The following is a 26,802-nucleotide window of genomic DNA, read 5'->3' on the forward strand; positions in this document are numbered from 1 at the left end:
AGGGTATGATCAGTCAAAAATGTCCCAGTGAAAAGGAACAATGAAAAAAGAGACAAGTATCAAGAACCTTTCTACCATGCTATGTTTAACATTTGGAACTTATACAAGTAAGGACAACTAGACACTCAAATCAGTGAGTGTTTTATTAAACAATTACTGAAGTTGTGTATGTAGAAATCTATAACCATTTAATTATGGCTTGTTTTCAACTTTTTCTGTGAATGTGAGAATTTGTACTTGCAGAAGTGTGGCTTATATTCCATGATATATATCTGAACTGTATGAATCTTTTTTTTGTACAAATTACATAAACAAGTACATTATGTTTTAAACATAAATATCATGGTTAATAGCTTATGTTTCTACTTAAATGAACTTGTGTGAAGGAATTATAATTCATTGGAAAATCATTTAGAGTTTCCCCCAAATATACAATTTAAATAATGAAATAACACATTTCATAAAAAATCTTTTGTATGTAAATTTCATAACAGTAATATCACCCAAAACACTATGAATAAGCTATGAAAGGGAGACAGATTTTCATATCAGAATTTCTATTTCAAAATCTTCATATATAAATTCCAATCTTCTATTTTGGAAAAATAGGAGTTAAGGGTTAATGGATTCTCCCATTCTAGAATGTTTACAAAGTAAAATTTATAGTCAAGACATGAATAGGTAAGCTTCATACCTGGAATTAACTTATTGTAAAATATGTCACTGAGCTAACAGTCTTCGAATAAATACAAATTAAAAGCATACTTAACAACTTGAGAACAACTAATTATCAATATAATTCAGACCTAGGATAGTGCCTTTCTTGGGATATCATATTATTGAATTCCTTCTGATATTTTATTTACATGTCTCACCACTACAAGTTGAATAATACCAATATAAAGCCCAGCAGAGTGATGTGCACTCATAAACATTGCTCTGCTTGAGACTTCACTGGCATAAGTGTATTTTAAATGTTACATCTAAGTTGGCCTTTCTAAGAAGCTATCTATACAAATGAAGAAAAAGGGCATTAAACAGAATTTCAAAAGAAATCAAACACTGGCTTCTTATGATGACATGTTGAAGAACAGGTTCAGAAATGAACACTTTGGTTGTATTATGAAATGAATTACAATTAATATTTTAGACTTTCTTTTACAAGTTTAAATGGATATTGTATTCAAAGTAAAAAAATACATTCATAAACATAAAGCCTATTATATAAAACTGGCAGCAATTAACAGTTTATTTCTTAGTGTTTCTATATAAATAATGAACTAATTATTTTCTCCTTATTCTGCAAAACCAGATAGTCAATGCAATTGATCTCAAATTTAGGATTTAAAAAAAAACACATTCATACATATACAAAGTAATTTTAATACCTTTGGAAAATTATGAGAATAGGAAAGAACAATTTTAAACTTGTGTATATTTTACTATTATAAAGTTCTAAAACATTAAATGGTTTTTCTTCTTAAACCAAGTAAGAATAACAATGTGCAGAAAAAGACAAAAAAAATTTGCTATGCAAGCAAGTAATTATACTTCAGACTGGAATTGTATTTGAATTTGCTATTTTCCCCCTACAGGAGAACCAGGCAGAAGAGAATCCAGGTGAAACCAATAAACTATGCCAGTAATAAACTCCTTTCCATACAGGAACTTCCAAACAATCACAGTATCATGTGGGTGGGTATCTTTTCCTTCAGTCTTCTTCTGACAGACTCAGTGAAGTTACATAGAGAAGATCTATACTTGGAAGCAAAGGAGAAAGAAACATATAATAAGAAATGTTATCCAGCAAACCAATTTACTCATTCTTAATTTCTTCTTATAGCCAATTGATTATGAAAAGTTACTAGGGTTTTTCAGTGCTGAAAGTAACTTCATATTTACTTACCTTTCAATATAAATACAGCACTGTATTTCTTTAAAAGTCTGAATTTATGCTATTAAAGGGGGTTTTATGTTAAACTATTTTTCATCTAACAAACTTTCTTTACTCAGTGACCCACACTGATAGTCTTAATTATTTTTTTAAAAAAATTTTGGATATTGATCCTGATACTTACACCCACTAAGAAAGTTACTGGGATCAAATCAAAGGTATCAGGACCCAAATCTTAATTTGGTGTATTTTATCTAACTAATAAAATTGTCCCAGAGAAAGATGAACACTTTGTCTTTTCTTTGTATGATATCACTTATATGTAGAACCTAAAAAATACAACAAACTAATGACTATAACAACAACAACAAAACAAACTAATGGATGAAGAGACCAAACTAGTGATTACCAGTGAGGACAGGGAAGCAGAGAAGGGCAAGGTAGGGATAAGGAGTCAAGAGGTACAAACTATCATGTATAAAACAAACTACAAAGATATATGGTACAACACAGAAAAGTATAGCTAATATTTTACAATAACTATACATGGGGCATAAAATCTCAAAATTGTGAATCAGTATATTGTATACCTGTAACTAACATACATTAACTATAATCTAATTTTTTTTAAATTTTATTTTATTTTTATTTATTTATTTTAATTGGAGGCTAATTACTTTACAATATTGTGAAGGTTTTTGCCATACATTCACATGAATCAGCCATGGGTGTACATATGTTCCCCATCCTGAACCTCCCTCCCATCTCCCTCTCCATCCCATCCCTCCGGATCCTCCCAGTGCACCAGCCCTGAGCACCCTGTCTCATGCATCAAACCTGGACTGGTGATTTATTTCACATATGATAATATACATGTTTCAATGCTATTCTCTCAAATCATCCCACCCTCTCCTTCTCCCACAGACTCCAAAAGTCTTCTTTACATCTGTGTCTCTTTTGCTGTCTCGAATATAGGGTCATTGTTACCATCTTCCTAAATTCCATATATATGCGTTAATATACTGTATTGGTGTTTTTCTTTCTGACTTACTTCTCTCTGAATAATAGGCTCCAGTTTCATCCACCTCATTAGAACTGATTCAAATACATTCTTTTTAATAGCTGAGAAATATCCCATTGTGTATATTTCTTATCCATTTGTCTGCCGATGGACATCTAGGTTGCTTCCATGTCCTGGCTCTTGTAAACAGTGCTGCGATGAACACTGGGGTACACGTCTCTTTCAATTCTGGTTTCCTCGGTGTGTATGCCCAGAAGTGGGATTGCTGGGTCATACGGCAGTTCTATTTCCAGTTTTTTAAGGAATCTCCACACTGTTCTCCATAGTGATTGTACTAGTTTGCATTCCCACCAACAGTGTAAGAAGGTTCCCTTTTCTCCACACCCTCTCCAGCATTTATTGTTTGTAGACTTTTGGATAGCAGCCATTCTGACCAGCGTGAGATGGAACCTCATTGTGGTTTTGATTTGCATTTCTCTGATAACGAGTGATGTTGAGCATCTTTTCATGTGTTTGTTAGCCATCTGTATGTCTTCTTTGGAGAAATGTCTGTTTAGTTCTTCGGCCCATTTTTTGATTGGGTCATTTATTTTTCCGAAATTGAGCTGCAGGAGTTGCTTGTATATTTTTGAGATTAATTCTTTGTCAGTTGATTCATTTGCTATTATTTTCTCCCATTCTGAGGGCTGTCTTTTCACCTTGCTTATAGTTTCCTTCATTGTGCAAAAGCTTTTAAGTTTAAGTAGGTCCCATTTGTTTATTTTTGCTTTTATTTCCATTACTCTGGGAGGTGGGTCATCGAGGATCCTGCTATGATTTATGTCTGAGAGTATTTTGCCTATGTTTTCCTCTAGGAGTTTTATAGTTTCTGGTCTTACATTTAGATCTTTAATCCAATTTGAATTTATTTTTGTCTATAGTGTTAGAAAGTGTTCTAGTTTCATTCTTTTACAAGTGGTTGGCCAGTTTCCCCAGCACCACTCATTAAAGAGATTATCTTTTCTCCATTGTATATTCTTGCCTCCTTTGTCAAAGATAAGATGTCCATAGGTGTGTGGATTTATCTCTGGGCTTTCTATTTTTATAGTTCAATTTTTAAAAATGGTCCTGAGGAATCTTAGTACCATAAGACAATTTAGTACTAGAATAGTACTAATCTTAGTACTATTAGACTATTGCTAAGTACTTAGCAATGCATTAGATTTAGAACGCAATGGATTTAGTAAAGGCAGAGGAGCCAGAGATCAAATTGCCAGCATCTATTGGATCATAGAAAAAGCAAGAGATTTTCAGAAAAACATCTACTTCTGCTTCATTGACTATAAAAAAACCTTTGATTGTGTGGATCACAACAAACTATGAAAAATTCTTAAAAAGATGGGAATACCAGGCCACCTTACCTGCCTCCTAGGAAACCTATATGCAGGTCAAGAAGCAATTTCAAATCCTAAAAGATGATGCTGTTAAAGTGCTGCACTCAATATGCCAGCAAATTTGGAAAACTCGGCAATGGCCACAGGACTGGAAAAGGTCAGTTTTCATTCCAATTCAAAGAAGGGCAATGACAAAGAATGTTCAAACTACTGTACAATTGCACTCATTTCACATGCTAGCCATGCTCAAAATCCTTCAAGCCAGGTTTCAACACTATGTGAATTGAGGATTTCCAGATGGACAAGCTAGATTTAGAAAAGGCAGAGGACCAGAAATCAAATTGCCAACATCTGTTGGATCATAGAGAAAGCTAGAGAATACCAGGAAAAAAAAACAACAACAACAAAAAACATCTACTTCTGCTTCATTGAGTACTCTAAAGCCTTTGACCATGTAGACCACAACAAACTGTGGAAAATTCTTCAAGAGATGGGAATACCAGATGATCTTTCCTGCCTCCTGAGAAATCTGTATGCAGGTCAAGAAGCAGCAGTTAGAACTAAACATTGAACAATGAACTGGTTCCAAATTGGGAAAGAAGTATATCAAGACTGTATATTGTCACCCTGCTTATTAAACTTACATGCAGAGTACTTTATGAGAAGAGTCAAACTGGATGAAGCACAAGCTGGAATCAAGATTGCCAGGAGAAATACCAGTAACCTCGGATATGCAGATGACACCACCCTTAATGGCAGAACATGAAGAGGAACTAAAGAGCATCTTGATGAGGTGAAAGAGGAGAGTGAAAAAGCTGGCTTAAAACTTGACATACATGGCATCCAATCCTATCACTTCATGCAAATAGATGTGAAAACAATGGAAACAGTGACAGATTTTATTTTCTTGTGCTCCAAAATAACTGTGGATGGTGTTTGCAGCCAGGAAATTAAAAGATGCTTGTTCCTTGGAAGAAAAGCAATGACAAATCTAGATGGTGTGTTGAAAAAGAGAGAAATTACTTTGTCTACAAAGTCCATATAGTCAAAGCTATGTTTTTTTCAGTAGTCATGTACAGATGTGAGAGTGAAAGTCGCTCAGTTGTGTCTGACTCTTTGCGACCCTATTGTCTAGACAGTCCATGGAATTCTCCAAGCCAGAGTGCTGGAGCGGATAGCCATTCCCTTCTCCAGGGGACCTTCCCAACCCAGGGATTGAACCCAACAGATGTGAGAGCTGGACAATTAAAAAAGGCTGAGGACCAAAGAATTGATGTTTTTGAACTGTGGTTCTGGAGAAGACTCTTCAGAGTCCCTTGGACAGCAAGGAGATCAAACCAGTCAACCCTAAAGGAAATCAACCCTGCATATTCATTGGCACAATTGATGCTGAGGCTGAAGCTTCAAAGCTTTGGCCATATGATGCAAAAAGCTGACTCATTTGAAAATACCCTGATGCCAGGAAAGATTGAGGGCAGGAGGAGAAGGGGCAATAGAGGATGAGATGGTTTGATGGCATCATCAACTCAATGAATTTGCCAGGAGATAGTAGCCAGGAGATAATTTGCCTGGAGATAATGCCAGGAGATAGTAGCCTGGAGTTCTACAGTCCATTGGGCCACAAAGAGTCAGACACAACTGAGTGACTGAATGACAACAACAAAAGCAATGCATTTTAAATATATGGTAGGGCAAAATATAACTAATTTTCACTTAATAAAATTTCATTGTGGTTTGGATTTGCATTTCCCTGATGAGTGGAGATTGTTGAGAATAATTTCATATGTATGTGGCTAAATGTATGTCTTCTGAAAAATGTGTATTCGGGTCCTCTGCCTATTTTTTAATCAGGTTATTTGTTTTTCTTTGTTTTTAATGTTGAGTTGTATGTTCAGTTCAGTTCAATTCAGTCGCTCAGTCATGTCTGATTCTTTGCGACCCCATGAACTGCAGCACGTGAGGCCTCCTTGTCAATCACCAACTCCCAGAGTTTACCCAAACTCATGTCCATTGAGTCGGTGATGCCATTTAACCATCTCATCCTCTGTCGTCCCCTTCTCCTCCTGCTTTCAATCTTTCCCAACATCAAGGTCTTTTCAAATGAGTCAGCTCTTTGCATCAGGTGGCCAAAGTGTTGGAGTTTCAGCTTCAGCATCAGTCCTTCCAATGAACACCCAGGACTGATCTCCTTTAGGATGGACTGGTTGGATCTCCTTGCAGTCTAAGGGACTCTCAAGAGTCTTCTCCAACACCACAGTTCAAAAGCATCAATTCTTCGGTGCTCAGCTTTCTTCACAGTCCAACTCTCACATCCATACATGACTACTGGAAAATCCATAGCCTTGATTAGACAGACCTTAGTTGGCAAAGTAATGTCTCTGCTTTTTAATATGCTTTCTAGGTTGGTCATAACTTTCCTTCCAAGGAGTAAGCGTCTTTTAATTTCATGGCTGCCATCACCATCTGCAGTGATTTTGGAGCCCCCCCCCCCCCGCCCCCACCAAATTAAGTCAGCCCCTGTTTCCACTGTTTCCCCATCTATTTGGTATGAAGTGATGGGGCTGGATGCCATGATCTTAGTTTTCTGAATGTTGTGATTTAAGTTAACTTTTTCACTCTCCTCTTTCACTTTCATCAAAAGGTTCTTTAGTTCTTCTTCACTTTCTGCCATAAGAGTGGTGTCATCTGAAATCTGAGGTTATTGATATTTCTCCTGACTGTCTTGATTCCAGCTGGTGCTTCTTCTAGTCCAGCGTTTCTCATGATGTACTCTGCATATAAGTTAAATAAGCAGGGTGACAATATACAGCCTTGACATACTCCTTTTCCTATTTGGAACCAGTCTGTTGTGAGTTGTATGACTTCTTTGTATATTTTGAATATTACCCCTTATTGCATTATCCTTTGAAAAATATCTTCTCCCATTGACTAAGCTATATTTTTGGCTTGTTGATAGTTTCCTACAATGTGTGAAATCTTTTTAGTTTGATATGGTCCCATTTGTTTATTTTTCATTTTGTTGCATTTGCCTGAGGAGACAGATCCAAAAAAAATATTGCAAAGACTGATGTCAAAGAGCATACCATCTATTTTTTCTTCTAGGAGTTTTATGGTTTCAGGCTTTACACTTAAGTTTTTAATGCATTTGAGTTAGTTTTTTATATATGTCAAAAGTAGGGTTTTTTTTTTTTTTTGAGAGTAGTATATTCTCTTTTTTTGACTGTAGTATATTTTAAAAGTAGTGTATTCTTTTGCATATAGCTGTCCAGTTCTCCTAAATTGTTGAAGCGACTCTCTTTACCCCATTATAGACCCTTGCCTCCTTTGTTGTAGATTAACTGGTCATACGTGCATCAGTTTATTTCTGGCCTCACCATTTAGTTCCATTGGTCTATGTGTCTGTTTTTGTGCCAGTACTATACTGTTTTGATTACTGTATCTTTATAATACAGTTTGAAATCAGGGACCATGATACTGAAAGCTTTTTCTTCTTTCTCAAGATTGTTTTGGCTATTTAAGGTTTCTTACGTTTCCATAGAACTTTTAGAATTATTTGTGAGGAAAATGCCGTTGGTATTTTGATGGGAATTGCATTGACTCTGTAGATTCCCTTGGGTAATATGGTAACTTTAACAATGTTAATTCTTCCAGTTCATGAACATAGTATATCTATAATTTGTATTAATCTTTACTTTTTTTATCAATGTCTTGTAGTTTTCTGAATATAGATTTTACCTCCTTACTTGCATTTATTCCTAGGTATTTTATTCTTGATGGAATTGTAAATAGGATTGTATCCTTAATTTCTCTTTCTACTAGCCCATATAAATGCAATAGATTTCTGTGTAATTTGTATCCTGCTACTTTATTGAATTCATTGATGAGTTCTAGTAGCTTTTATGATATCCTTAGAATTCTGCATATAGCATGGGTCCCCAACCTCTGGGACCTAATTCCTAATGATCTGAGGTGGAACTTTATTTTTATACATAATAATAATAGAAATAAAGCACACAATAAATGTAATGCACTTGAATCATTTTGAAACCTCCCACCCAAGTCCATGGAAAAATTGTCTTCCACAAAACCCATCCCCTGTGCCACAATGGCTGGGGACTACTACTATATAGCATCATCTCATCCACACAAAGTAACAGTTTGATTTATTTCTTTCCAAATTAGAATCCTTTTATTTCCTTTCCTTGCCTGAGTGTTATGGCAAGGACTTTTAATACTATGTTGAATTACATTAGCAAGAGTGGGCAATTTTTTCTTGTTCCTGATCTTAGAGAAATGCTTTCAGCTTTTCACTGTTAAGAATGATGTTGGCTCTGCTTTTGTCATATATGATCTTTATTATGCTTAGGTATATTCTCCCTATTCCCACTCTTTTGGAACTTTTAATAAAAAAATAGACACTGCACTTTGTCAAAAACTCTTGCTCCACCTATTGAGAAGAGTATACAATTTTTATTCAATATGTTAATGCAGTTTTATCATATTGATTTATTTGTGGATATGGAACCATCTCTGTGATAAATCCTGCTTGATCATGATGTGTGATCCTTTTAATAGGTTGTTGGATTTGGTTTGCTAATATTATGTTGAGAATTTTTACATCTATGTTTATCAGTGATATGGCCTATAATTATTTTATTTTTGGTGTCTTTTTCTGATTTTAGTATCAGGGTATGATACTATGGCTTCATAGAAGGATTTTCAGTGTTCCTTCTTCAGTGTTTTAGATTACTATGAGAAGAAAGGTGTTAACTCTTCTTCAACTGTTGGGTAGAATTCACCTGTGAAGGCCTCTGGTCCTAGACTTTTGTTTGTTAGGAGTTTTTTTGATTACTGATAAATTTGATTACTGGTAATTAGTTTGTACATATTTTCTATTTTTCTTTATTTAGTTAGCCTTAGGAGACTGTACATTTCTAGGTATTTATACATTTCTTCCATGTTGTCCATTTTATTGGAGTATCATTGGACATAGTAATTTCTTATGAGTCTTTGTATTTCTGTCTGTGGTGTTGGTTGTATCTGCTCCCTTTTCATTTCGAATTTTATTTATTTGGGCCCTCTTTAATTTTTTTTTTTTCCTTCATGAGTCTGGCTAAATGTTTATTACTTGTTTAAAAATCTGTTTCACTTATCTTTTTTATTTAAAAATTTTTGTCTCTATTTCATTTATTTCTGCCCCAATCTTTATTCTATTTTTGTTCTTCATTTTTTTCAACTAATTTTGGGTTTTGATTTTATTCTAATTCCTTCAGGTAAAATGTTAGATTGTTTACTTCAGATTTTTCTTGGTTCTGAAGTAGGATTGTATCACTATAAACTTCCCTCTTTGAACTGCTTTTGCTATGTCCCACAGATTTTGGATAATTACATTTCCATCTTCTCTTTCTCAAGGTATTTTTTAATTTCCTCTTTTGTTTCAACAATGACTAAACAGTGGTTGCTTAGTCATATATTGTTTAGCCTACTTATGCTTATGGTTTCTTGCATTTTTTTTTCCTTCTTGTAGTTTATTTCTTATCTCATTCCATTGTGGTTGGAAAAGTTGCTTGATGATTTCAGTCCTTTTAAATTATTGATTTTTTTGTGTGTGACTTAGCATATGATAGGTACAACAAAGCCCTGTGCCACAACTGAGCCTGCAAGCCATATCTACTGAAGCCTGTGTACCTAGAATTCATGCTCTACAAGAGAAGCCACTGCAGTGAGAAGTTCACTCATCACAACTAGAGAAAGCTCACCTGAAGCAACAAAGAGCCAACGCAGTCCAAAAACTAATTCATTAATTAAAAAAAAAAAATGGCAACACTTTTCACATTGATCTCCAGATTAAACATACTGCTATCCAAGTCACAGCTGACTTTCTGCAGAAACTGACAAGCTAATGTTAAAATCTGTATGGGAATTCAAGGGAACTAGAATAACCAGAACAACCTTGAAGAACTACAAAATTGGAGGACTCACACATTCTGATTTAAAAACATGCTACAATATTACAATAATCAATAGGACTATTATAGGATTAATTCAAGGAGTGACATACAGATCAATGAAACAGAACTGAAAGTCCAGAAATAAATTCTTATATTCGTGGTCTAATTTTTGACAGTAGTGCCAGTAGTGCTAAGGTAATTCAGTGGGTGAAAAATAATAATTTCAACAAATCGTGTTAGAGAATTTGGATAACCTCATGCAAAAGTTGAACCCCTTCCTCACACCATACACAAAAGTTAACTCTAAATATTACAGGCATAAATATAAAAGACAAAACTATAAAACTCTTGGAAGGAAATATAAATGTAAATATAAAGTAAGTATTTGTGACCTTGGATTAGTCAATGGTATTTTAATGCAACATATAAAGCACAAGCAACCAAAGGAAAAAAAACAGACAAATTGAACTTTACCAAAACTAAAAACTTTTGTGCTCAAAAGACAACACTGAGAAAATGAAAGGACAACTAGTAGGATGGAAGAAACTAATTTTCAAATCATATATGTGATGAGGGCTATGTATTCAAATATATAAAAGTATGGATGTGAGAGCTGGACCATAAAGAAAGCTGAGTGCTGAAGAATTGATGCTTTTGAACTGTGGTATTGGAGAAGACTCTTGAGAGTCTCTTGGACTGTAAGGAGATCAAGCCATTCAATCCTAAAGGAAATCAGTCCTGAATATTCATTGGAAGGATTGATGCTGAGGCTACTTTGGCCACATGATGCAAAGTACTGACTCATTGGAAAAGACCCTGATGCTGGGAAAGATTGAAGGCAGGAGGAGAAGGGGACGACAGAGGATGAGATGGTTGGATAGCATCACTGACTCGATGGACATGAGTTTGAGCAAGCTCCAGGAGATGGTGATGGACAGGGAGGCCCGGCATGCTGCAGTCCATGGGGTTGAATTGAGTTGGACACAACTGAGCAACTGAACTGAACGGAACTTTACATCTAACTATTAAAAGACAAGTAAGTTAATTGAAAAAAAAATGTGCAAAGAATTTGGATAGACAGTTCTCTAAAGAAGATAGACACATGGTCAATGAGTACATGAAAAGATGCTCAGCATGGTTAATCATTAGAGAAATGTAATCAAAATCACTGTAAGATATAATTTAGCATCCACTACTATGGCTATAATAGCAAGTGTTGGTAAGAATGTAGAAAAATTGGAACCCTTATATAATGCTGTTAGGAATATAAATTGCTGCAACCATTGTGGCAGTTCCTCTATAAATTAAACATAGAAAAACTATGTAATCCAACAATTTCACTCTTGGATATATACCCAAAAGACCTGAAAACACACGTACAAACAAAAACTTGTACATGAATATCCAGAACAGAATTATTCATAATAGACAAAAAGTGACAGTAGCTGACTCCCTTGCTATAGCAAGTTCTATAACCTTTGCTTATTCTCATTGAGATGATCTGGCAGTTTGAGGTTCCTGAGAAAGTCAGAAGGAAAGGGATCCATGCATAGGTGGAGGTCATACCTTCCATGACACATAGAGGAAAAGGAAGGTTGGTGTGGGTACAGTGGGAACTGGATTAGGTGGGAGTCTTGTTTTATACTTGGAAGCTGAGGGATATACCATGTGCTAACTTCTCTTTTCTCTATGATGTGAGACAAGGCCATCTTCTTTAAAATAATGGTCTAAAACTTAAAGTGAGTAGAAAAAGTTAGAAACAGTTATTGTGGAGTGCATGGCAGCAAGTTGACCATAGAAATGCAGGTTTTTCCAGACAATTTGGGACTGGATGAAGAATTTGAAGCATTTCCAACCTGACTGCTTGTGTATTCTCCAACAGCAATAATATGCCTGTCTGAAGATTTCAGAATTCTTCCGAAACCATGAGATGAAGACAGAGTATCAGGAAAATCTGTAATACTGGCAGCAATTATGGAAATAATGAATTATACAATCTTAGCCAAAGAAAGGGACCAGTCAATGATCAATGCTTCATTGGAATGAGGGTGGAATAGTGGCAGTGTCTGACCTAGTTCTGGATATGACAACAGGTGTCCAGGGCTGAAATCAGTAGAGGAACCCTTGGGAAAGACTGTATATTCTGCTTATTTTTCTTCTCTAATAGAATTTTAACAAAGCAAAGCAGAAGATATGTGGTTTGCATTGTTATTTTGTTTTGAGTGGTAACAAGATTTAATTTATAATTAAAATCTTATCAGGGATTTTAATTATAAATTAGCAATATTCTGAGGAACTCTAGATACACTGACAAGATTTTGAACGTTTCTTTTGACCTGTCAGTCAGTTCGGTTGCTCAGTCATGTCCGACTCTTTGCAACCCCAACGACTGCAGCAAGCCAGGCTGCAGTTTCTGTTGATAACTGCTTATAATTTTAAGATCAGGAAAGTTTAGAATTCATCTAACATTTTGATATTAATGATAATGTGAAGAGAACTGTGTCATTTAATACCATACATCACTATTAAAAAGAAAAAAATACATCCAAGAGTGAAATATGTTGAAGTTAATAAAAAGTGATTTTGTTTTTCTCGTCACTTAAATATTCTTTTGCTATTAAGAACAACATATTTTTCAAATATATTACTGCTATATAATAATTAAGTTTAACTGATATCACTAATTCACTAATTGAATAACAGAACAAAAAACTTATGCTACAAAGATATTTTAGATTCCTGAACATGATAGAGAACAGGTACTCTATTTATTTATTTATTTATTTATTTTCATTTTAATTTTTTGGCTGCACCATGAGACATGTGGAATCCTTGTTCCTTGACCAGGGATGCAACCCTCACCCTCTGCATTAAAAGTGCAGTCTTAACCACTAGGGAAGTCCCTAGAATAGCTACTTTAACTAAATATCTGCAAAAAGAATTATTACACACTTTTTAATGAGGAATCAGTTTCCAAAGTGAAGAAAACTCTGAAATTAGGCTTTAGTCTATCATATATACATATATATTTTTTTTGTATAGGGGAATAAACATTATAATAATAAATATACATATAACTACTATATTTTATATATTTATAAATTAAATACATTGTATGCATTATCATAAGGCATCAGGGTCTTTGTAAAAGAGCTTGATATCATCAGTAAATTAGGAACTTTAAAGACTTTCTCTGACATGGTCTTTGGACACTGTGAAAGGGACTTTGGACACTGGGAAAGGGACAGGCCCAAGTTTTGGAAGAATGACGTAGTCCAAGGACACAACACAAAGAGATTAGAATCAAGGAATCCAAGATGGCAGACAATTCAACTTTGACTAGACTTTGATCCCCAGTCAGCAAGCTCAACGACACATCCAGAGGTACCATGACAGATCCAAGGCACTGTCAAAAGACCAAGGAATGGGTGATGGCCCAGTTTCTGGAAGTCTCCACCTCTTTCCCAAAACAGTTGGAAAATCCTCCTGTTCATTAGCATATTAAATTATTCAGCCCATACAAACTAACCATGCCACATTTTGCAGCTGCACTTACCCTCTACAATGGCACAGAGGTCTGTGGAGTTTGCGTCTATCTGAATCTGAATAAATCTTCTTCTGTATCACTTTTTCTCTCACTGAATTCTTTCTGTGATAAGACATCAAGAACTTGAGCTTCCTAATAAAGGAAACCAGGTACTGTGGGTTTTGGCTAAGTTCAAGTCATGGTCACATGGGTTCGAGTCCCAAGCTGGGTTTTGGCTGGATTCGAATCCCAGCACATGGGTTCCAGCCCCAATCTGAGGTAAACAGTTTCAACTGGGCTATGATTAAGAAAACAGTAATTTTCTATATTATATTTAGTTTTGAGAAAGACATTCTACAGATATTATACTCCATGCAAGCTATACTTAAAGCTACTTTCAGGCTGTTCCCACACTATAGAAGTTTATAGTCTAAACATTAGGGCCCAAGTCTTATTGTTAAGGAGCTTATATTCTGGTATTAATGATTTGATGAAATAAAGTAGAATATGATAAATTCCTTTAAATAACTACTGGTAAAAATATAGTGATTGTTGAGAGTGGAAAATTATTTCAAACTATTTGGATCAGGGTGGGCCTCATACAGAAAGTAGAGTTGGAAGAGAATCCTGTGGGCGAGAGGCAGAGTTTGAACCTGGTAAGATGAGGCAGCAATACCTGGAAGTGCAGACACTTCCAACATAGATGTAGGGAAGCAAAAGTTCAGCTTGGCATTTCATGCAAAGATGGGAACAATAAAGGACAGAAACAGTATGGAATTAACAGAAGCAGAAGATATTAAGAAGAAGTATCAAGAAAACACAGAAGAACTATAAAAAAAGATCTTCATGGCCCAGATAATCACAATGGTGTGATCACACCTAGAGCCAGACATCCTGGAATGTGAGGTCAAGTGGGCCTTAGGAAGCATTACTACAAACAAAGCTAGTGGAGGTGACGGAATTCCAGTTGAGCTATCTCCAATCCTAAAAGATGATGCTGTTAAAGTAATGCACTCAATATGCCAGCAGGTTTGGAAAACTCTACAGTGGCCAGAGGACTGGAAAAGGTCAGTTTTCATTCCAATCCCAAAGAAAGGCAATGCCAAAGAATGCTCAAACTACCGCACAATTGCATTCATCTCACAAGCTAGCAAAGTAAAGCTCAAAATTCTCCAAGCCAGGCTTCAACAGTATGTGAACCGTGAACTTCCAGATGTTCAAGCTGGTTTTAGAAAAGGCAGAGGAACCAGAGATCAAATTGCCAACATCTGTTGGATCATAGAAAAAGTAAGCGGATTCCAGAAAAACGTCTACTTTTGCTTTATTGATTATGCCAAAGCCTTTGACTGTGTGGACCACAACAAACTGTGGAAAATTCTTCAAGAGATGGGAATACCAGACCACCTTACCTGCCTCCTGAGAAATCTGTATGCAGGTCGAGAAGCAACAGTTAGAACTGGACATGGAATAACAGACTGGTTCCAAATAGGGAAAGGAGTACATCAAGGCTGTATATTGTCACCCTGCTTATTTAACTTATATGCAGAGTACATCATGTGAAAGGCCAAGTGGGACGAAGCACAGGCTGGAATCAAGATTGCCGGGAGAAATATCAATAACCTCAGATATGCAGATGATACCACCATTATGGCAGAAAGTGAAGAGGAACTAAAGAGCATCTTGATGAAAGTGAAAGAGGAGAGTGAAAAAGTTGACTTAAAACTCAACATTCAAAAACTATGATCATGGCTTCTGGTCCCATCACTTCATGGCAAATAGATGGGGAAACAAAGGAAACAGTGACAGACTTTATTCTCTTGGGCTCCAAAATCACTGCAGATGGTGACTGCAGCCACAAAATTAAATGACACTTGCTCCTTGGAAGAAAAGCTATGACAAACCTAGACAGCATATTAAAAAGCAGAGACCCAATAGCCCTTTTGACCAACACCCTCCCTGCCCCTAGGATCTGTTTACCTATGTGCCTCTTAGATAAGATTCCCTGTGGCCAACCAAAACCCCACTCTTGTTCTGAACTGATCAGTCAATTTGACCGATTGCCTAGGAATCCAAAGCAAACCACCACATGCACTCATGATGGCCCTTCTCTCTGTCTGCGCTCTGCCAATTACCTTCCCATGTGGCCCCTTGAGGCCTGCTGGGTGCTTCCTTCAGACTTGTTAGTAATAAACTTCTCTATTCAACATATCTGTGGTCAGCTGTTTAAATAAGGCTCACTATTCTGTACTGTGCCCCACTTAACAGATGTTAATTTAACAAAGTCAGAACACCCACACTCTGCCTTCAGAGAATTTCCACCATGGGGTGGGGGGAGGAAAGGAGTCCAGTCAGTTAACACATTATTACAATGCAGTGAGTCCACTACTTTGACAAAAGTATGCAAATGGTGCTGAGAGCAAAAAATGGGCCCTTAATAAAATCAGTAGGAGGTATCAAAACCAGGGAAGGTGTCTCAAAGGATGACTTGATAGTATGGAAAAGAATAAATGAGCAGAAGTACAGCTATAAGGTAAGATGTGAAGAATGGACTGACTTTAAAGTAATGGTAATAATTCTAGATACTATCTGTTTAACACTTATTATGTAGTAGGTATGGTTATGATAAGGTACATTCCATTATTAGCTCAATTTTACAGGCCTGAAAGTGAAGGGAGGCTCACAAGGGATGAGCTGCGTGGCCAGAGCTAGAATTCAGGCAGTCCCTTCTTAACTCTTACCCACTCTGAGAGAGGACAAGGGAGAAGAGGTGCTCCTGGAGAGGTACCTTTTGTAAAGTGATGCTTGCTAAATTATGGAAGTTCTCACTGTCCTGAAGGCTACAGACAGTTAAGGATTTTAATCAAGGTATGACACTCTAATCAAACCCATTTAATCAAGGTGTGACATTACAGTTTAAAAAGACCATATGTTCTAGTTTCATTCTTTTACAGGTGGTTGACCAGTTTTCCCAGCACCACTTGTTAAAGAGGTTGTCTTTTTTCTATTGTACATCCTTGCCTCCTTTGTCAAGGATGAGGTGTCCGTAGGTTCGTGGATTTATCTCTGGGCTTTCAATTCTGTTCCATTGAACTATATTTCTGTCTTTGTGCTAGACTCAAAATGGATTAAAGATCTAAATGTAAGACCAGAAACTATAAAACTCCTAGAGAAGAACATAGGCAAAACACTCTCCGACATAAATCATAGCAGGATCCTCTATGACCCACCTCCCAGAATATTGGAAATAAAAGCAAAAATAAACAAATGGGACCTAATTAAACCTAAAAGCTCTTGCACAACAAAGGAAACTATAAGCAAGATGAAAAGACAGCCCTCAGAATGGGAGAAAATAATAGCAAACGAAGCAACAGACAAAGGATTAATCTCAAAAATATACAAGCAACTCCTGAAGCTCAATTCCAGAAAAATTAATGACCCAATCAAAAAATGGGCCAAAAAACTAAACAGACATTTCTCCAAAGAAGACATACAGATGGCTAACAAACACATGAAAAGATGCTCCACATCACTCATTATCAGAGAAATGCAAATCAAAACCACAATGAGGTACCATTACATGCCAGTCAGGATGGCTGCTATCCAAAAGTCTACAAAGCAATAAATGCTGGAGAGGGTGTGGAGAAAAGGGAACCCTCTTACACTGTTGGTGGGAATGCAAACTCGTACAGCCACTATGGAGAACAGTGTGGAGATTCCTTAAAAAACTGGAAATAGAACTGCCATATGACCCAGCAATCCCACTCCTGGGCATACACACTGAGGAAACCAGATCTGAAAGAGACACGTGCACCCTGATGTTCATCGCAGCACTGTTTATAATAGCCAGGACATGGAAGCAACCTAGATGCCCATCAGCAGATGAATGGATAAGGAAGCTGTGGTACATATACAGCATGGAATATTACTCAGCCATTGAAAAGAATTCATTTGAATCAGTTCTAATGAGATGGATGAAACAGGATCCCATTATACAGAGTGAAGTAAGCCAGAAAGCTAAAGACCAATACAGTATACTAACGCATATATATGGAATGTAAAAAGATGGTAACGATAACCCTATATGCAAAACAGAAAAAGAGACACAGATGTACAGAACAGACTTTTGGACTCTGTGGGAGAAGGTAAGGGTGGGATGTTCTGAGAGAACAGCACTGAAACAAGTATACTATCAAGGGTGAAACAGACCACCAGCCCAGGTTGGATGCATGAGACAAGTGCTGAGGGCTGGTGCACTGGGAAGACCCAGAGGGATGGGATGGGGAGGGAGGCGGGAGGGGGTATCCGGATGGGGAATACATGTAAATCCATGGCTGATTCATGTCAATGTATGGCAAAAACCATTACAATATTGTAAAGTAATTAGCCTCTAACTAATAAAAATAAATGAAAAAAAAAAAAAAAGACCATATGATAAAACAAAAAATGGACTTTCCAGAAAGAGACCTGGAGGCTGGAGTGAGTAGTTAAGGTGTGGAGGTCATGCTGGAGAGCTACACGAGGCACTGAGATAGTCACAGAGACGAAAAGGAGGAAGCAGGTTGTCAAGTAGAAATGAAAGGCTAAGCAATCACATACAACTGAGCACTGGGGCACTGTGCTCAGAAGTTTAGGCTGGGCAGTTACATGTATATCTCACAGCACAGTGCCTAATACATGGTAATTTGGAGAACACAGGAGAAATATTTGAGTAAGAATATTTTTAGCTATTCATTCAATAACTCATCAAATATTTCTGAAGAGTTGCTGACAGTTACCAGGTATATAGCTATGACCAGAGCAAATTCCTTTTGTCATGAAACTTGCATTCCAACAAGGGAGGAAGATACTAATCAAACAAAACAGTGAACATATGTTATGCATGTCAGAGGGCATTAGGTTTTATGGAGAAAAGCAATCCAATAAAAGGAAAACTGAAGTATCTTAGGTAGGGTGAAGAACTGTTTTAAGGTTTTATTTTGGTACTTCTTTTTTACATAGAAGATCATCTGGGAAATCCTTCCTGATGGCATGAATGGTGTTGGAACAGAGAACTGAGTTATAGGAATAGCTGTGTGGAAGCCTTGACTTATATCTCTGTGTCCACTATGGCCTTGGCTTCAAGCTTCTGCAGGGCAGCGGAGGTGACTCCAGGTAGGCAGCTGGATACCCTGTACAGGTCCTGAAAAGAATAGTGATTTACTCCAGAGATGGTCAGAAAGGAGCATGGTATCATTGGAACCAAGGAACGTTCATCCTACTATTTGACCCACAGAGACAGCTGATGTATTCATTGGATTCAAGAAGAAGGACGTCACTAGAGACCTTTCCCAGAATGCTACATTAGCAGTGCACTGAAACTAAATGGGAAGAAAGGAAGTACCACTTTTTCAAGAAATCTGACTGCGCAGAAAAGAACCTGGGTTGGTCACTAAAGAGCACCATTGGATAAATGGCACACATTTTTTTCTTTTCTTTTTTTTTTTTAAGATGAAATAGATCAGTCTTAACATGTTGAATATGCTGGGGAAGAAAGGGAGTAATTGTTGCATCAAGGTTCCTGAGATGTGGAGAGATTAACCATAACCAAGAGAGAAATCTCTTAATGAAAGACCAGGAAGGGAAAACAGAGGACATTACGCAGATGTAGATGCATTTAGTTTGAGGGCAGTGTACAGTTTTGAACCTTGATTATCTTCATTTTCTCTGGGAAGAGGCATTATCTCTTGCTGTGAGTTGGATAAGGATGTCAAAAACTTTAAGGGAACTAGAAGTCATTAAAGGTTTGAAATATAACTGAATGGGAATGAGAGATACCCAAAAGTAAGAAGAGTTATTTCCAGACAGCCCTGCTAATGTGGGAGGTGAAATGCTCCACTGAAGTGGAGATTCTGCGCTGAAGGCAGAAGTTGGCTTTTGTGGGCCACAATAAGACAGAAAGAGTTTGGAGGCAGAGCAGAGATTTGGTAGAGCTGGATGGGGGGTCAGAAGCCCATGACTTTAAGTGATTAAGAATAAGGCAGACAGAACCAAAGTTGATCACACACAAGAGTGTTTGGGTGTGGAGAAAGCATACAAAGCCCCACTGTGGGAGTGGAAAGAAATAATCCAAATGAACCTATATATATATAAGACAGACTCACAGACAGAGAAAACAAATTTATGGTTACAAATGAGGGACAAAATGAGGAGAATGAGGATTAACAGAAACAACTACTATACATAAAATACATAAGCAACAAGGAACTATATTCAGTAGCTTGTAATAATCTATAATGGAAAAGAATCTGAAAAAAATTTATAACTGAATCACTTGGCTATATACCTGAAACAAGCTGTATACATAATATATATATATATTAGATTAGATTAGATTAGATTAGATAATAATATATAATATAATAATATAACAATAACTTTATATATTATACATATTATATATTATAGTTAATATTGTAAATCAAGTATAATTCAATAAAATGGTTTTATTAAAAAGCAGAAAATACAGAACTATAAACACTTGTATTGGGATGGCAATCAAGGGTCTCAGTTTAAATTAATGTGTTAATTTACCTTTAATGTGTTAATTTAGCTTTACCAAAACTATTTTCATAGCCATTACCTCTGAGAAAAGAGCATGGACAACAGGGGAGTGTGAAAGAATTTTACTTTTGACTTGATATTCTTCCAGACTGTTAGAAAAAAATATTATACCATGAACATGTATTATGACTATTATTAAAAAGATAGAAAAAGTATGTGTTAACAGGATGTGTAGTTACCTTAGCACATACTAGCAATAAAATCAGGCCTATAGCAAGATGACACTGTTGGAAGTAGATATCAAGAGAGTCCAAAGCCCCTACCTCATTTCCACTTTGTAGCTCTCACTTCAACCTTTGAATTTGGATTTCCTGACATCCTTCTTTTGCTTTCCTTCACTCTAATTCATTTACAGCTGAAAGTGTTGCCAAAGTATTTTTGAGAAAAAAGAGTATCAAGAAAATAAATTTTATATTTAACTATTTTAATTGACTATTTATTCACATTTAATTAACTATTTTAATTATTTTTTGTATTTAATTAACTCGACTATTAGGAAATATCACTGGTGATCTTTGAAAAAGACTGGGAGAAGGAAAAATAGAGTGAAGATAGCATGGCTTTTCCATCAAGTGAGCTGAAAGTCTAAACCACTCTAAAGGGTTAATTTGTAAAAATTCAAAGTCAACTGTTTACTTGACCTGTTCTTTTACAATCTTCCTTGACCCTAACTGAATCAAGTCATGACAGGTGATTTTATCTAAAGCATGTAGAAAACAAAGTGGACAAATGAAGGAAGGTTCAGCCTCAGGTTCAACATTTATAGCATTTTTATCCAGTTGTCAAAGTATCTTTGTTGCAAGATGTATGAAAAATATGCAGACATTTAGGATAGTGAGAATCAGGTTATGAAACCCGAAGACAACACTTAGAGCACTGGTTTGGCAAGATCTTGGGAAAGTATCTTTTTTCCTTTTTTACAAAAAAATTATTGAAGTATAGTTGATTTATAATGTTTTAATTTCTGCTGTACAGCAGTGACTCAGGAATATATATACATATCATATATATATATATGAGTGTGTATATATATATACATATATATATATGGAATGTATATATTCCTTTTCACATTATTTTCCATTATGGTTCACTGGATGTTGAATATAGTTTCCCACGGGGAAATTATCTTAATGTTTCTCTTTCATTGGCTCTTATGCTATCACTGGATTCCAAAATGTGACTTTTACACATTCTTCAAAGAACTATTGCTGGAATGCAGGACTAGCCTAAACACTGGGAAAATGGATGCTGTAACCTGAGCAGTTCTTTAAAAGGATTACCTACCTTTTGTAAAGTATTGCCATTATTAAATGTTTTATATGGCTTTTGACTTAGGTTTCCCTTTGGTTTACAAATTTGGTTTACAGGTCAAAATCTTCCTTAACTTTAACCATTCAAATTTCACTACTCTATCTTGTTTACTTACAGCCCTAGTTTTTAGGGCAGGTGGTTTGTGGAGAAAGCCAATACAGCCTGTGACTGACTAAAGGGCTTTTGTTTGCATTTGTGAGGCATCTTTTCCTGAACATGCAGGAATTTCCTGGCTACTGTGAGATGCCTCTTGTTACTTTCGGAGAGTCCTGGAAAAATCTTGAACTTCCTTCTAAGCACAGATTTTACCATTACTTATTTGAGACTGAAGTTCATTATTGACACACACCAAAGGATTTTTTGATATATAAAAAACTTTTGAAGCATGTTTTAGTCTCTAATAATTGGCTGATCAAGAACTTCCTCTTGTATTTTTATGAATTTCTCCACCAAATTTATTTTTCATATTTTGATAGTAAAGAGTAACTTGTTACAGATGCAGGTGTAGAGAATTTGGCTTTTTATCTCAGCCCTCTTCATAAATGCTTACTACTGAATTGCTCTTCCTTTATGTAATGCTCTACTACTGGTTTGAAAAGCAGTATTAAACATCAGCTACAGCAACCATTTATTTATTTATTTATTTATTTATTTGTGGCTCCAAAATCACTGCAGATGGTGATGGCAGCCATGAAAATAAAAGACGCTTACTCCTTGGAAGGAAAGTGATGACCAACCTAGACAGCATATTAAAAAGCAGAGACATTAGTTTGCCAACAAAGGTCCATCTCGTCAAGGCTATGGTTTTTCCAGTAGTCACGTATGGATGTGAGAGTTGGACTATAAAGAAAGCTGAGCACCGAAGAATTGATGCTTTTGATCTGTGGTGTTGGAGAAGACTCTTGAGAGTCCCTTGGACTGCAAGGAGATCCAACCAGTCCATCCTAAAGGAAATCAGTCCTGAATATTCATTGGGAGGACTGATGTTGAAGCTGAAACTCCAATATTTTGGCCACCTGATGTGAAGAGCTGACTCATTTGAAAAGAGTCTAATGCTAGAAAAGATTGAAGGCGGGAGATGGGGGTAGCAGAGAATGAGATGGTTGGATAGCATCACCCACTCAATGGACATGGGTTTGAGTGAGCTTCGGGAGTTGGTGATGGACAGGGAGGCCTGGCGTGCCGCAGTCCATGGGGTTGCAAAGAGTCGGACACGACTGAGCAACTGAACTGAAAAGCAACTATTATTCCCCTGAATTAATAGTGCCATAAATGCTCCAGTCCACAGGCCAAATGAATAGACTAATTTAGCAATTGCCTGTGTTATGTTAACCAGGCTAAGGGATATTTCTATGACTATTTTTTAAAGGAAAATATACTTCATTAGAATTGAAGAGCTTAAAATAATTACAATGGAATGTCAATTTCTTATTTTTGTATGAAGTTTAAACTTGGGTGATGTTTGAAGTTAATTGATTCAAGCAACACTACTGGTGATGGTGGTGGTGTAAAATCAGGAACAAAATTCTCTTCAGAGCACATCCTTAAAGATGCAACCATCAATATTAATTCTATTAGCGAAGCTGGAAAACTGCTATGTCATTAGGCTGATTTTATATATGAAAATATTTTCAGGAAGAATATACTATTAAATATTGAGGTTAATACATCATCCACTTGGTGGAGCTGGGAACATTTGTCTGAATATTTTCAAGCCTAGAATGGTGCTCAGGGGAAATGTGCTTGTGCTGAATAACATAGGGAGATATTCAGATTTTTTCAAAACACTAGTTCTATTATTAATTAAATTCTCCTAGTGCCTGATGTTTAATTATGAAAATTTTCAAACACACAAAATAGTATTAATCCCCATATAACTATCACTCAGATTCAACAGTTATCAAGATTTTCCTACATTTTCCTCATCTATCCCATCAAATTATTAGAGCAATTCCCAAATATCATTTCATTTTTCTGTTAGTATGCAAACCATAGTATGCATTCCTTCAAGGGACGTCACAGTAAAGTCATTATCACATATTCAAAATATGAACAAACATTCTCAGGTATAGCTGATCTGGAACATTGCCAAAATGTAAACATTGCCAAAACCATTTTCCATCAGAAATACCTCAGGGGAAGGGCACTCGGGAATGGAGAGGCATGCATCTCCTCTGAAGGCAGTTGTGTCTGTGCAATTTTCTTCTCATTGCCAAATTAGCTGGGGGTGGGGGAGGGGAAGGAAAATATTAGAGCATTTACAGAAAATTAGTCGCTGTTTAATCTGAAGATTGTGAGGGAATATTCTGGATCCAAATTGTACTGTGATTATCTGCTATCTGTTCAGATATGCTTGTGATATAAAACATTAATGGGATGTAAACGCATGGCAAGTATTCCTAACAGCTCATGTTGATGCTGGAGTCTAATAGTAAAATTCTCCTCCTACATGACTTCTTTCTAGACACTCCTAGACCTTTTAGTTTATGTCATGAATTAAGCACAAATATTTCACAAGAATATTTTCCAAGTTGTTCTGTAATTTTAGAGGAGAAACAATTTGAATAGCAATTCAATTCCTATAAACAGTAAGAAGGAATCATCTGCTTTCAGAGTTGCTGATTTGAAACATTTTTCTTTTTTATGTAAAAAGGGCAGATCAGGAGACCTCATTTGAACTAATCTCAGTGATCAAACTTCTGGTTAACTAAAAGGCAGAAACTGAATGTCTAATCAGTTGGCACCATTTTCTGTTGTAAATGGAGAAGTATATTATCAAGGAAATAATCTAACATATTTGGATAGAAATGTTATCATCTCTCTAAATTAGGCTTGGCTTTTTTCTTTAGAAAACTTTCTATTTTTTTTTTTTTTTTACTTGCCAGTGCTTTGAAATCCTAGATGTTTAGTTTTGAAGTAAAAACACTTTAAAATAACTTTGTTTACTAAGTTCCTGTTAAGAACAACACAACAGATATGATCCTTGAAAAATGTGTCAAGTAATTTAATATTTTCCTGACCATACACAGTTTTGACATTTTTTTTTTTGCTCTATAACGCCCCCCGCCAAAAAAAAACCTACAAATGGCACTTTTTAAAGTGACACATCTAACTATGTATCTAGAAATAACAACTCCTTTTACTTATAAGGACAATGTAACTATGATAGTTTTGGGATCCATTTTCTTTGAATTTAGAAAAACAGTGGTAGAATATTTATCATCATTTTAAAAGCCAGCTATTTTTTAAAATAGCCAAATAACAGACCTAACAGGATAGAAAACATACTCCTGAACTCCTACACACTCACTCCCAACCCCCGTTAACCACCCACCTCATCCCCACCGCACCCCCTGCCCCAACAAGCACACATCTAAGAAACACAGTCTAAAAACATCTAAGTCTAAAAACATCTAAGTCTAAAAACATCTAAGAAACATCTAGAAACACAGTCAGGCTCAGAAGCCCATTCATACAAACAGATATGAAATCAAGTTACTCCGTTACAAATGTGTCAAAGTCCTACCTTGTCTTTGTCCGTGGATAAGTAGAAGACTCATCATAAAAATAACAAATAGAAGAAAGAACTGGTGAAATCTCATTTTTCTGCCACTCTACAGTGGAGCGAAAGCTCACAAGGTAACCCCTCTTTGAAGAGTCTGTGCGGTATCTGTGTGGCTCTCCTCACATTCTAAAGACAGACCTCAGAGCAGAGCTAGCTGCGTTTTCCAGAAAGGTTAATGATCACAGCAGACAAGGTTTCTGGTGCTCTGAGGCGGTCAGAGCCCCCAGGCCCCAGACCCCTCCTCCACCCGCCTCTCCCGCCAAGGCCACGCCCCTTTATTTCCATAAGTAAATATTGGTGACGCCAAGAGTCCAAGATTCGGATGGAAGAGTCAGCTGCCAGCCCCTGGGAGAGGCTGCTTGAGTCTGATCAGGCTGTGGGAAGTTGTGTGCAATAGCACACACTTGACTTCGCCTCCTCCCTCACCATTTACATCTGTTTACACTTTGCGTTGTGCACATTGGTGCCACATCCAGAAACCCAGAGGAATGACAGGAAGTCTGTTTTTCTTTTCAGAAGGCATTATGAAGCTCTAATTTAAACCGTCAAATGCTTTGTGGCAAAGCAAGTGCCGAAATACTTTGTTTTCCAAACCTATTGCTAAGTGGTGACTGTTTGCCCCAAGTCTCAAAATAGCTTAACCTATGTGGGTTTACATCAATAAACATTCCTAGAATTTAGAATGTTCTGAAGTAAATTGGAAAAAATGTTTTTTTTTATTCTATAAAGTGCAGTTTCTAAAGTAATGTAGATAGTTTTCATCTGCAGTACACCCAGAATTTTAAAAAAGGAAGTTCAGGCAAGCCATAAACTCATGAAATCTGGATTCTGTTAAGATTTACATATGGCAGCCGATATATTGCAGACACAGTAATTATGAATGAGCAAGACAAAAGCATCTCCTGTCATTTTTTTCACACAGGCTCCGAGATCGCTTGTAGTTTTATTTATTGCCTGTTGTATATAGCTGTTACAAATGAAAATGACTGTACTTTCAATAAAGCAAACTGAAATGATAGTGAAGATACACTTGAATACAGGTAGATTCCAAATACCAAATTTAAAGCATAAACAAATTGTGAATTGCCAGGAATTTTGTTGCTCTTTCTGACCTGGAGAATTCCATGGACTGTATAGTCCATGTGTAGTCCATGTATAGTCCATGTACGACTGAACAACTTTCACTTTCACTTCAATATCAAATATAAAACGGATGGGCAAACTAAAATGGTAGACATGGAACAGTGATAAGTGATCCAGCATTTCTGTGGGACATGGGCCAATAGCTGTGCAAATCATTCAGGTTAGTATTGAACAAGTCAGCCTGGGGAAGTCTTAGTGGCAGAGGGGTAAATTGTAAGGGTGCAAGTGGCTCGGCAGGCAGTGCATTTAGCCTGTGGCTGGATGAAATAGTGAGTCGTCTCATTCACTTGAGCAGACCAGACCCCTCCCCACGCCCACCTCACCATCCCCACCACAAACACACACATAGCACAAGTTGGTCTTAGAGTGAAGAGGTGAGCACCATCCCTTTGGGCCAGTACTGTGGCAAGTACAT

The 26,802-nt window shown here is 36.5% G+C and overlaps 1 protein-coding gene across 2 annotated transcripts; it reads right to left on the reverse strand.

Moving 5' to 3' along the window:
- Positions 1 to 1,363: 1,363 nt before the first annotated feature.
- Positions 1,364 to 25,589, reverse strand: APELA (apelin receptor early endogenous ligand). 2 transcript variants are annotated; one of them, XM_043871491.1, is made up of 3 exons: positions 25,206 to 25,589; positions 23,811 to 23,900; positions 1,364 to 1,760 (listed from the first exon to the last, which is right to left on the reverse strand). In XM_043871491.1, exons 1-2 carry the CDS (start codon positions 25,279 to 25,281, stop codon positions 23,812 to 23,814), a joined length of 165 nt encoding a protein of 54 aa, XP_043727426.1. In that variant the 5' UTR covers positions 25,282 to 25,589; the 3' UTR covers positions 1,364 to 1,760; position 23,811. The 2 variants fall into 2 exon arrangements, with proteins under 2 accessions (XP_043727426.1, XP_043727425.1); XM_043871490.1 differs by having other exon boundaries at positions 1,364 to 1,755; positions 25,206 to 25,585.
- Positions 25,590 to 26,802: the final 1,213 nt, after the last annotated feature.

This window comes from Cervus elaphus, chromosome 17, assembly GCF_910594005.1.
Source record: "Cervus elaphus chromosome 17, mCerEla1.1, whole genome shotgun sequence".
Classification (NCBI taxonomy): Eukaryota; Metazoa; Chordata; class Mammalia; order Artiodactyla; family Cervidae; genus Cervus; species Cervus elaphus.

Bases quoted from the DNA above. Each gene is read 5' to 3' on its own strand.
- APELA (XM_043871491.1), bottom strand. From the start codon at position 25,281: ATGAGATTTCACCAGTTCTTTCTTCTATTTGTTATTTTTATGATGAGT. The intron at 23,901-25,205 runs GTAGGACTTTGA...CCCCACCCCCAG, and splicing joins TATCCACGGACAAAGACAAG to CTAATTTGGCAATGAGAAGA.